Source organism: Psittacula echo (assembly GCF_963264785.1).
Source record: "Psittacula echo genome assembly, chromosome: 6".
Lineage (NCBI taxonomy): Eukaryota > Metazoa > Chordata > Aves > Psittaciformes > Psittacidae > Psittacula > Psittacula echo.
In genome coordinates this window covers 30,866,820-30,879,538 of record NC_137743.1, presented here as the reverse complement: position 1 = coordinate 30,879,538, position 12,719 = coordinate 30,866,820, and the positions used below count along the sequence as shown (strand labels likewise).

The window sequence follows — 12,719 nt, the reverse complement described above, 5'->3', positions numbered from 1 at the left end:
TCCCCTGATCTGAATTTGGCATAGCTGTTTGACAGCTGTAACTTGTTTATTTGTGTGTGTACACTGCATTTGTGGAGCGGTTTCCTGATATGCTTTAATCTAATATAACTGCTGACCGCTTCTGAAAGCAAGTGGTCCTTTTCCCTCCTTCCTGCTTCTTCACTTGTCCATGTCCTGTAGACCCTGCTTGCACAGACCCACTCATCCAGAGGAAAACTAGTGGCTTTTCTGGTGGATACATTTTTGTCCCACTCCCTTAGTTGCACAATGCTTTGCTCAACCCACTGAAGGCAACAAGAAGGCTTAACTGTGGGAGAGGTGTAGGGTATTACACTTTTGGGCAGGTAGACCATGTGTCAGATTGTTTCTTTCAGCTGTACTGTAGAGAGTTAGGTTGCCTCTTTCTAAATAAGAAAACACAATGAATGTCCCAGTGCAATGGCCGTTTGGCTGTTTGTTTATTTGGGTTTTCACTTTCTGATAGAAGAATGTGGACCTCTCTTGGCATGGTAGCTATTATTTGTACTTGATTTTATAGAAGTTTGTCTACTTAGAAAGGTTTTAGTAGTCACTTGTGTAAAACTGCTCTGTGTAGTGATTGGGTTTTTAAAATTTTGAATAAACCTTTCAACAGTGCATTACGCTAAATGGGGGGGAGAAGGAGGGAAGAAAGAATCTATTCTGCACTAGAATAAGAATGCTCACATGGCGAGTCTTGTAGATTTATATATACTATATGCATTTACGTTTACAGTTGAGCACAAATCATTGTAGTATGACCATAGAGATGAGCCTTAAGAAGCAAAATATGCTTAGAGGTTTCCATAGATTGCCTTTTTAAAAAAATTATTTTATATTAATTTTGTACTAGTAGCCTTTATACAGTTTGTTGTTTAGGCTCTGCATGCACTTGTTCTTTCAAAGGCTGTTGTGGAAGCAAGGGTGTGGTAGGAATGTGCTCAGGTACATATTCTGTAGCTTCAGGTATTTGTTCATGAGGAAGTTTATCTTGTCTTACCTTAAATGAAAACATACTTCCCAAAATGTGGAACTAAAATAATGTGATTGAGCTACTTCCAGTGTGAGGTTACCCTGAAGCCATTTAACAGATTCAGTTGAGCTCTGTGTCGGCTTTTGTGATGGGAATCTTGGAGGTAGATGTTTTCATCAGGACAGTATCGAGTTGCTAAAGGCATGTTAGAATTGCTGTTGTGCATCCTGGCTCTAGCGTTCGGGTTGTTAAATCTTAGAAAATACGGTCAAAGGGAGTTATGGTTATATATGGAAGCAATATTTCTGTCTCAAGTCTGTGTTAGAATCCTTCAGAAGGAGCTAAGATTTAAGCCAGGAAAAGAATCAAATTTTAACAAACTTTCATTTCCTGTTTCCTTCAACCTTCCTTTATTCTGCTTTGCTTTGGGAAAACAGTGAGAAGTTAATACATGAAAAAAAGGGAGTGGGCTACAGACACAGAAAGTAGCAAATCCTGCTTTTTATCACTTAAAAGTTGAAGTCTTGAATTAACAAACACTTGCAGGAAATTGTTTACAAGTAGAAAAAGCCCATCTTAAAAAAAAAAAAAAAACACAACAAAAACTAAACCCAAACCAAGAAAGAGCATTAAATGAATTCTGTTCTACAAATGGATATTAAAATGCAGATAATTTTCATATTTTGTTTCTTTGTTATTAATCCTAAAGCATATTTTCTTTTTTCAATTCTCCAGAAATAATCTTTTAAATCCAAACTACAGAAACTTAGTGCTGTACATGCGAATTTTATTTTTGAAGTGAGCCTAGTTAGTATCTCTGGGTACTTGCTCATTAAATTAAATAAGCCTTTTCTATTTGCTTAAGAAAAGAAAGGAGAAGACAAAAAACTGTTACCCACTATCAGTTGAAGTGAAGGAAAAGAGATGGACCATGTGTTGTACTCCAGTGGCTAACAAGTTTTGCCGCCTCCCTTCAGGGCCTATGTTCAGCTTTACTTCATAGTATCCACCATCCCAGCAGATGTTTTAAAATCCATTAATGTCTTCTTTTGATTGTATTTTAATTTTTAATTCTAACTTGGGAAGGATATCACGCTTTTCATTTAATATGTTCTCATTTAAATGCCTGTTTCTTTAATTAGGAATATTGTCTTTAGCACTCAACTTACTGCACCAGAAATCTTTGGAAAAACTGATGTCAGGGTTACTGAAATGAATAGTTCTGAAGTACTGCCATAGGGTTTGGCTTAGCAGCAGTTTTTGAAATGAAGCAGCATGGTTCACTGGTTGTGGATGTTCTGTAAGCAGCTGCGGAGCACTGCGTGAAGAGAGAAGGTGCTGGGGTAATCCCAGGAGACCTTTTCTATGCAGTGTCTCCAGTTTCCCCTTTTCTCCCCCAAACTGTGTGCCTGCCCAGGAGGCTCTGCCTGTAGATGTCTTGGGTGAAACCTCTGCCAAGCAAAAAAGATACTCTAAAGATTTTGTTGACAGCTATTTTTCTGTCAGCGTATAGAGAAACTACAAATTCAAAGAAAAATAATATGGTTATTTTGTGAAGCTTAATAGAAGTTCTGAAATTCCATGGAAAACATCTCTGCAATAAGGATTGCAATGTCTTATGCTAAGAAATGTGCTAGTGTGTACATGGTTTGCATTATTGTAGCTTCCTTCACGGTAATATCAAAATAAGTTGATCTTTATTTCACAGATTCATCTTGCACTTAAAGTATTTGTCTAATATTTGCAGGCTTGGTAAAGTGAGCTTGTTTGAATGCTTTTAACTTACATTTTCTTTATCACACTGTCATTCTTCCAAGAGCACTTCTCCTCATATTCAGTTTAAATCATAGCAATCCTTTTATGTGAGCCAGAAGGTGTCACTTGACAAATTACATGTGTTTTAGTGAATTGATTGCAATTGGTATGCTTCTTGTTGTGGTTTTTCATTTAAAACAGTACCTGTGTGTCACATAGCTTACATTGTGTTTCATCACTCAGAATATGCGGCCTAATGCTGTGAGTTCTCATCATTTTTCTACGAAAAGCCTGATTTAATAAGCAGTACACTTACTGTACCAGCTTCTGATATGACTCAAGATCATAACTGGAAAACAACTTGCATGCTTTCAGTTGCATGACTCTGCTAAGCTAGCTAGTCAGAATTAGTACAAAAAAGTTGCCATATCCCTTGCAACTGAGAAAGCTAACAAGACCAGTAAATACCAGTACGTTTCTAGCGTATCTTCTGGGCAGCTGCTGTATCTTGCCAGCTGCCCTAAGATTCTGCATGTTGCGAGTCTTCCTGCCTATGTTGGTGAGAGTAGCACTGTTACACACTCAGTTTCTCTATCTGCTTTTGCCTGCCTGCCTTCCTGCCAGGAAATAGCTTTAAGTCTAGGATTCCCACAAGCCATGCCTAATTTCAGAGTGATATGGTGGTACCCTCCATGTGGAACAACCTTCTGTGCTGTGGCTTGGGCAGACAGATTAGAGCCACCATGTTCTCACACTTGATACTGTTTGTTCTCCCTTGAATGTGTTTCAGCATCTTGAGTTCTTGTATTCTAGTACCTGTCTACGTCATTCCTCTAAAGAATCTGCAGGGAGCTTATGCTGTTATATTTATGTAGTGTGGAACAAAAGCATAGTGATGACAATCTGAGATGTATCCTGAGTGTGGATTAATTTGGGATAAAGGCTGAAATAAGTAAATGTATCTGCATGTTTCCCTTGGAGTCTGTCTTTCGAGCTACATATTTAAAATGCCCTACCTAAGAAACCAGTCTCAACCTTAGATGTTTTGCACCATCTCTCATCAAATAATGGCTCCATGGGAGACAGATTAAGAACTTCATTCCTTTTCACATTTCTTATTTGGCACAGGATATTCCACACTGATAAGATGATAAATTCATCCTCATTTTCTTCTTTCAGGATGTTGTTGCAAGGTCTCTCTGGGAGATCTGTGGCTGTGCCAGGGTTTTTCTTTTGCTTGTTTGTTTGTGATATTGCTGAGAAACTATCAGTATGGTTTCACAGTTACCTCCAAAACTTACTTCATGGGTTGTATAATGTCTGCATGTGGCTGTGTGACATATCAGACATGCATTTTCCCTTGAATGCATGTGAAGTCTCATTCTCTTACTATAAAGTGGATTGTTACCTAGGACTACCTGAGTTCATTCAAGGCATTAAGGAATTGTTGTCTGTATTTGAAGTCAGATGCTGTGAAAAACAAGAGTAAGATTTCAAACTTCTTTACATTAGAACTGCAGAAGAACAGAAAAGGACAAATTGCAAGCATAAATGCTCTGAACAGGAATTTTCCCCATGTTGTCCTCATGCCACAGGCATTTTTGGTCCCTAGAATGTGTTTTTTACATAGAAAGGAAGAATATTAAAGTTTTCTATGACAATGTCATATATAAAGAGATTCAGCCTGGTGACTCTGACCTCCTAACTTCCAGCTGGGGAAGGCTTACTGAAAAGATACCAAATCATCTGAAAAGCTTTTCTTCAATGTGCCTCTTAAGTATTTGAAACTCTGAGAAGTCAGAACATCCTGTCTGTCAGCCTTTCTATGATATATTCGGAAATTTGGAACCAGTCACAATAGAGAACAGGGACAAATGTTCTCTCACTTTCAAGTTGTATGACAGCAGTTGCTACCGGAAGGTGTTAATGGTGGGGTTTTTTGGGTTTTTTGATTATTTGTTGGGGTGTGTGGTGGGTTGGTTTGTTCCTTTCTTTGTTGTTTTTAAGAAATTGAGTGAATTTTACTTTCAGAAGGTTAAGAACTGATAGTATTTGAAATGAAAGTATAATTAAGGAGAACTTCAAGATCTTTCAGCTGTTTCTGCTGGTGGCTTGCATTCCTACCAAGTACTCTAGGATCTCACCTGACAAAAGACTGCTGTTTATTTTCTAAACTTAGTGTAGTTTTATATATATATATATATATATATATAAGTCTTCACAGATGTTTAAGATCATTGAGAATTTTCTAAAGATTTTTGTGGTGAAGAATTTCTTGGAAAGTGATGAAATGGATTAAACTGAAAATTGAAATTTACCCATTTCTTTGATCCAGTCTTTTTGTGTGTTGCTTTTTGCAGCTGACAGAGGGCTATGGTGTTGCAGATCTGCATGGTGATGGCTCTGCCAGTTCTAGGCAGAGAGACTTGATTTCTTTGGTTATGAGTCATCATCGAGAGCTGCAGGAAAAGCAGCATAGCCTCTGGCTTAAAACTTGAATGGATGGAGTCTTTCACAGTGCTGCACTCTGAAGGGGACAGAATTTGAAGCTGATGAATAACAGCATACCAACATCACTGTCATAATTCTGAATGCATCAAAATCGTAACACTCCCAAAGAGACCCATCTAATGCTTTGACTAGCCCCACTGTGTGTTGTCCAACTCCACTGTGCCTCTGCTCTCATCCCTGTGTCTGCTGTAGCCTTTGTGTAGATTTTGCTCTCCAGCTGTGGGAAGATAGAGGGATGGAGGGAGGATGTCTGTCTGTCTGTCAGGAGTAGACCAGAGCACTGTGGAATGGGTTGGAGTTACTGACCTGGGGAATAGGGTGAAGAAGGCTGACTCCTGTGACTGGACAGCCAGTAGGAGCAAGTAGGACATCTTCCTGCCAAGGAGGAGAGCCTTAAGACTGTCTTGCATATATAAGTAGAATAAGAAGATGCTGCCAATTCCAGCTTCACAAAAGCCTGCCACCGTATGTTAAAAAAACAAACAATGTCATGACATTTGTTGGAATATTATGATCTTACATCTGTATGCCAGAAGTCAATGCAATGGTATTGCTATTCATGACTGGAGTTAATATTTCCTGACTAATGCTCCTGCTTAGTGGGTGTGAAAGTGAATGCCTTTTTTATAAACACACTTAACACACTTGACCTCTCTATAATCTTTATTTGACGTATACATTAAGCTAGAAAGCTGTATTTTCATGGTATCATAGAATGGTTTGGGTTGGAAGAGACCTTTCAAGGTCGTCTAGTGTCGTGTCATGTTGTCCGTACCCCCCCTCCCCCCAAAAAAAAAAGCAGGGATATCTTCAACTGGATCAGGTGGCTCAGAGCCCTGTACAGCCTGACCTTGGATGTTTCTGTGGATGGGGCATCCACCACTTCTCTGGGCAACCTGTTCCAGTGCCTCACCACCCTCACAGTAGAGAATTTCTTCCTTATTTCTAGTCTGAATCTACCGTGGCTCCTTTAGTCTAAACCCATTACTCCTTGTCCTGTCACCCTACTAAAAAGTTTGTCCCCATCTTTCCTGTAAGCCCACTGCAGATATTGAAAGGTTGCTCTAAGATTTCCCCAGAGCCTTCTCTTCTTCAGGCTGAACAACCCCAACTCTCTCAGCCTGTCTTCAGTTGAAGAGGTGCCTCAACTCTCCGGTCATTTTAATGGCCATCCTCTGCACTTGCTCCAACAGGTCCATGTCTTTCCTATGCTGGGAACCCCAGGGCTGAATGCGGTGCTGCAGGTGGGCTCTCACCAGAATGGAGTAGAGGGGGAGAGTGCTCTCCCTTGACCTGCTGGCCACACTTGATGCAGCCCAATTTTCCCTCACTTGTAGTGGATATAAAGATGTTCCAGCCTCTACAGTATGCCCTGGGGTAGCAGCAGTAAAAGGGCAATTAAAGGACAAGGAAGTAGGAAGAACATGACCAATATGAAAGAAGCATTTGTAAAAGACAGTCAAAATGGAAAAAGGGAGCAGAGTAAAAAGGGCACACAGGAAAAAAACCCCAACAGATTTTTGAGGAATGAGAAGGCAGAATTATCTATTGCTTAATTACCAGAATTTTGCCAGTAATCAAAAGGCACTTTGGTTTTGAACTTTTTATTTGAAAGTGTTCAATTGTGTACACATGCATGTGTGTGAAGGGAAAATCTTTTCATGTTGAGCTAAGATGTCCAACTTTTGGCTTTTATTCAGCTGTCAGTTTTAGGAGTGCATGTGTGTATGTTGAATGCTGACTGAGTTCTTATAAAATGTTTTTAAGTAAAAAAATTTAAGCAAGAGCACCAATTGTAGATGTTTACTATTAAAACTTTCTTTGTAGGTTATTGCACTTAAGAATGAACATTGAAGACAAGCTGGGAGGATTATTTCTTAAATGTGGTGGCATAGACCAAATGCAGTCATCCAGGGCTATGGTAGGGATGGGTGCAGTATCTGACCAGTCTGGAGTGTCGGGAGAACGGCAAGAGGCAGTGCTTCAAGATCGGACTATGGCGCACCAAGAAATTCTTGCAGCAGATGAAGTGTTACAGGAGAGTGAACTTCGACAGCAAGAGATGATTTCACATGATGAACTCATGGTCCATGAGGAGACGGTAAAAAATGATGATGACATCGATGCGCAAGATAGACTTCCTCAAGGGCTGCAGTATGCTGTTAATGTCCCTGTAAGCAATTTCTTTGTGAAATATTGGAGAAATTACTGGGAAGCTTGATCTGGTAGTCTAATCCTACTCTGGCAAGAATCTATTAATTGCTTGTTCAGATTTTGATTATCAAAATATTTATGAATGAATGCTATTTATGAAAATGTCATTTGCTTCTGGCTGTGGATAAATTTGCCAATTAAGCATAATCTTTCAGTATCTGTTTTATAAATATTTTATGAGCAGGCTGTTAACCATAGAATTAATGCATTAAAATGTGCTCTTTTAAATATATCTAATGTTCAAGGGTAACTACAAACCAGAATAAATAGCATTATTAAAAGGTGCATACTGTTTATGCTGTTCATAGTACTATTTAGTTTCTTTTGCTATAGGAAGCATCTTGCATGTTTTCAAAGTATGTGGACGCTTAGCAATTGCATTCACACTGCAGGTTGGACTGTGACACTTCATACATGACCATAAATATGCCCTTCCTCGATACCTGATAGAAGGTGTACCTCAGCTTTTCCAGAGAGAATGTAGATGACTTCCTTCTGAAAACAGCATCTGGTGTAATGCAGCACATCATCACTGTTACCCTTCAAACATAAAGGAGAGTTACCAGGACTTTAAAATTAGATAGCCATATACACGAAGAATAATCTTCAGAAAGGTAGCATTGTTAAAACACTACTCTTTTAGATCAGGTGGTTGAGGCATTAGAAAAAAGATGTAAGAGTATCATGCTCTTTATTAAAGTTTACATTAGGTCAAGATTTATTTTTTTCCCCAAAACTTCATTAGTCCTGTTTGGGTTTGGTTTGTTTTTTTTTTTTTTTCTTAAAAAACCCCAACTTCTGTCTTAAATATATAATAAACTACTCCTTTAAATGCTTGCATTGACAACAACACGGACTAAAGTAAAATAGGTATGAAAACCTGGCTGGTTTTACAGATGGAAGTGATTTTAATATGAGAACTGATCTCAAAATCACCACAGGTCAGGAGGAAAAAAAGACCTTGGGAGATGAATGAAGGGATACATCAAAATGTCACTGTAGAAATTAACTATGCCCTTTTTTTATTTAAGGCACTTCTTATTCCTTTCACTTAAATTTCTGAAAGAATGAAGCCACAAGATTAATTCCCTTAGAAAAAGGTTTTCTGTTTCAGCAGTTTGTCATCTTCTAAAATTGAAAAATTGCTTTTCTGTAGTGAGAACCTTACCTGAAACTGGCACTTGGTATCTTAACAGATCAGTGTAAAGCAAGAAATTACCTTTACTGATGCATCTGAACAACAGAAACGAGACAAAAAACAAATACGAGAGCCAGTAGATTTGCAGAAAAAGAAGAAAAGAAAACAGCGTTCACCAGCAAAAGTAAGACATTGATTTGGCAAAACCAAGATTAAAAGAACCTGAAGATTTGGTTGACTATGACTAATTTCATTACTGAAGTAGTTAGGCTGGAAATTGTTTGTTTGCTCAGTAAAGATGCAGCTCTGAAGTTCACCAGAGACCCAAAACAAAACCTGATATAACAGTGTTTTTCTTTGAACTCTTTTTAGCAACATGAACCCTTGACATATTTTAACATCTGTCTCTCCAGGCAGTTCTCTCTCCAAATAATTATTTTTTTAAATTATGAGTAGCTTTGCATACAGTTTATAAATCATTACTCTGTATCTATCTCATGATAGTTGTGCTTTTCTGTGAGCCTGATAATTTTATATGCTTCATGCATACTAGTGAAAAGATTTTAAAAAGAAATCTAAAATGGTAGTTTTGAAAATTCTAAAAGGTTTACTAATATATAAAAAATAATTTACCAGTAGGGATTATTCCTGTGGTCATAATCATCTTCATATATGTATTTCTTTATATCAAAAGATTCTTACCATAGCTGCTGGTTTGTTACTTCAAAATTTCTTTTGTAGATCCATTCGTGAAGAGTATGTATCCCTGTATGTCTGAAAACAATTTTCTTCTATTGAGATGCACTTCAGATAAACCCAGAATCTTTTCACCTCATGAGGTAGCAGTGTTATATCTTCTAGTAATTCCCCAAATCAGTATTAATCTTCAAGCTTAAAATAGAGCATATACAGGCTGCTCTGATAGGCAAAAATCAGTTATATATTATCATGCAGCAGCGTTAAAAGAAACTTACTCTGAAATCAGTCCAGACTGTATATACATTGAAGGCAAACTCATCTGAACACCAAGAAAAACACCCCAACCTCCTTTATGTTGGCCTAGGAGTGGGACCCCTCAGTCCTCCTCAAAGCATTGTCAAACGAGGTTGCATCTGTAGTATTCTTGGGAAGTTAAGACATTGTTTCAGATTGGGTGTGGAAGCAAGTTCCAAATCCTGTGCATTGCTTTGGTAGAAGAAGGAGATTTAGGTTGAGTACGTCCACAGATCACTTCCATGGAAACATAGCAAGGTAGGAGAGGCATGTGTCTCTCTTTCTACAGATATGTACTTGCATGCTTCCTTTTTACCTCCCAATCTGTCAGTGTTAGTCTTTTGAGATGACAAAAGATTGAAAAATAATCAGGCAAATCATTAAACAGGTTCTTTTTCAGGCTCTCTTCCCCTTTTTTCAAAATCAGTGGAGTAAAAAGGCAGAAGGAAGCTGAAGGGCTGACATAGGTGAGACCCTACTGCAGTTTAAGTTAGCATTCCCAGAGTAATGGGGTTGATTTTCCATCCAAAGAGCAGCTGGGACTTTTACAAATGGAAGTCAGTTAACATACTGAAACATCTTAAATTTTATATTAATGTAGTCATCATATCAAAAACTCATCAGCTTTTGTCCTATGTACTTTTCCATGCACGCAAACACATGCTCACACACATGCATGCGCACGCACATGACATACATACATAAAAGCTTTTTTGTTGATAGGAAAACTGCACCGACAAAGTTACCTTCCTTTGTTTAAGAGCTGGTACAATGAATGGATGCAGTAGAAGAGCCCAGGGTTAGGATAACTGTGAAATTAAGTGTATTTTCTGCACAATCATTTAAAAATTTCAGTATACAAGAAGCATTTAATAACATGTATTTAAATTGATTTTACATAACCAGTCAGTGTTTCATAAGCTGTACATTGTTACAGAACAGAGTTTTTGTAATTGCCTGTATCTGTGACTTACTGGAGCTGTAACATGCCAATCTTACAAACGTATGAATGTGCTTGTCCTTCAGAGTGAATGCACAAGAATTTGTTAGCTTGAGACTTTTGCTCTTGCTAAGTTTTGATTCAGTAGAATTAAAATTTTAAGTAGATCCTATAGTATTTGCTACTATTGCAGAAATACTGTTTCAGTTATTGACTCTCCTTCTCATCACTGTCATTGTCATAAAACCTAAACCATCATAGCTAATCAAATTGAAGATGTGTTTCCCCTGCAGACTTTTATTTTTTTTGTTAATAACAAGGGACTAAACTGTTTCATTTAAGGTTACTTAAGCTCTTTATAGTTTTGTTTCCAGACTTTTGGAACTGTAATTTGTTTGCTGGTTTTCTTATTCTCTTGCCAGAGTTAGTAGAGAGTTTGGGGTTTGGATTTTTTGACAAATTAGAGAAATTTTGTGATGAGCTTTATTGAATGAGGTAGATATGGTGCAAATTTTTCATTTAAGTTTTTAATTATATATGAAAATAGAGGCTTGACAGCAGAGTAGTGGGGGGTGGCAAGTTGAATTCGTCAAGGAGATGCTTCAATATGTATATTGAGTGAGCAATACTTTATTGAGTGAAAAACCTGAAAGGGGAGAAGAATAATACTATTGTCTTGGTTGTTTGGCTTTGGGGTTTTGCTTTTTGAAATACAATTTTGCCTCTGGGATTATTGCTGGTATTATGTAGATGTAGATAATTTGTATGACTCTCCTGGATAAGTTTTAATACCTTACAGCAAACATTTACAGTTGTAATCTGAAAAAAAGAATATAATGTTTTACTTTTCCTTTAAAATATGACCATCCGTGGTTCAGTGCCCAGAGGTGGTTTGGTTACTTTATGTCCTTTCCAACAGACGGACAAAGTAAACAGTAGCATATAAAGTAACCCAGCTGTGAATAGGGGAGCTCTAAGCTGATTTTTCCATGAGCTGCTTTTGTCTCCGTCCTGTTGAAATATCTCTTTAATACAAAATGAGGTACAAGTTGGATTGGACTGCAATTGGAAATGTATACTAAAATCCTAACACATAGCTTTGTAGAAATTAGAATTGTTTTACCTGAAATACTTTAATTTTCTGCATCGAAAAAATTAATGTGTTTTTTTTTTTTTGTAGTTAATAAGACATCTTTAGAGGGTAGTGTGAGAACAAATTTTACTCTTTTTAAAATAGATCCTTACAATAAATGAGGATGGATCACTTGGTCTGAAAACCCACAAATCTCATGTTTGTGAGCATTGCAATGCTGCCTTTAGAACCAACTACCATTTACAGAGACATGTCTTCATTCATACAGGTACTGCTTGACTTCAAATTTGTCTTTTCTACTATATAAAGAGTTGTTTACTTATGTTAACAATGTTTTCAGCTCTATGCAATTTTCAGTTTAAGAGTGTAGCTAACTTGGCATCTAAGCTTAGAGATTCCATGCACCAAAGTGTCAAAAGAATACCAGAAACAAAAAATCAACATATGTTTAATAAACTGAAGACCTGACTGTTCACAAGGTTTCTTTTCTTTCTTTATCAGAAAGTAAAGGGTTGACTTGTAGCCTAAGTGCCAAAATTGACCCCTTTGTAAAATGTGTTCCGGCTGCTTATTTGCCTGATGAGGTATCTCTCTGGTTCGGAGAAGTGAAAAAGGTACTTACTATTATAACAGCTTGCCAGTATCCTGAATACAGTCTTATGCCAGCATCCTAATTGATCTTGTTCATAAGGAAATTACAGCCATTTCAGATCACACTTCCGTGCTAGTCTTAATGTGACTTTTAGGACCATGGAAGGAATTCTGCAATTCATATACTTAGTAAGACTAATGTTTTTTGGTACTAGAGTATTTTTGGAATTTGCTCAGATGCTGTTTTTTTAACAGACTTTTTAATATTCCTCAAAAGTAGTTATCAGAAACAACAGTGTGTAGTTATTAACTTATGGATGTGGCATTATATTGTTCAAGGTGAAAAACCATTTCAGTGCAGTCAGTGCGACATGCGTTTCATACAGAAGTACCTGCTACAGAGACATGAGAAGATTCATACTGGTGAGTATAGTGCCTTGAGTATCTTTACTGGCGTGCTTAAAAACTGTTTCCCCACTCAGGCAAGGTTTCT

At 37.5% G+C, this 12,719-nt stretch overlaps 1 protein-coding gene across 5 annotated transcripts in view; it reads left to right on the top strand.

Moving 5' to 3' along the window:
- ZNF148 (zinc finger protein 148) overlaps positions 1-12,719 on the top strand; it is a 43,331-nt gene that overhangs the window by 15,459 nt on the left and 15,153 nt on the right. The window contains exons 2-5 of one of the 5 annotated variants that reach the window (XM_080622215.1): positions 7,085-7,430; positions 8,668-8,793; positions 11,780-11,903; positions 12,566-12,649. In XM_080622215.1, the coding sequence (XP_080478341.1) occupies positions 7,101-7,430; positions 8,668-8,793; positions 11,780-11,903; positions 12,566-12,649 (664 nt within the window). In that variant the 5' untranslated portion in view covers positions 7,085-7,100. Of the gene's footprint in view, positions 1-7,084; positions 7,431-8,667; positions 8,794-11,779; positions 11,904-12,529; positions 12,650-12,719 lie in introns of all 5 variants that reach the window. The other 4 variants (XM_080622214.1, XM_080622218.1, XM_080622217.1 and 1 more) reach the window with 4 other exon arrangements.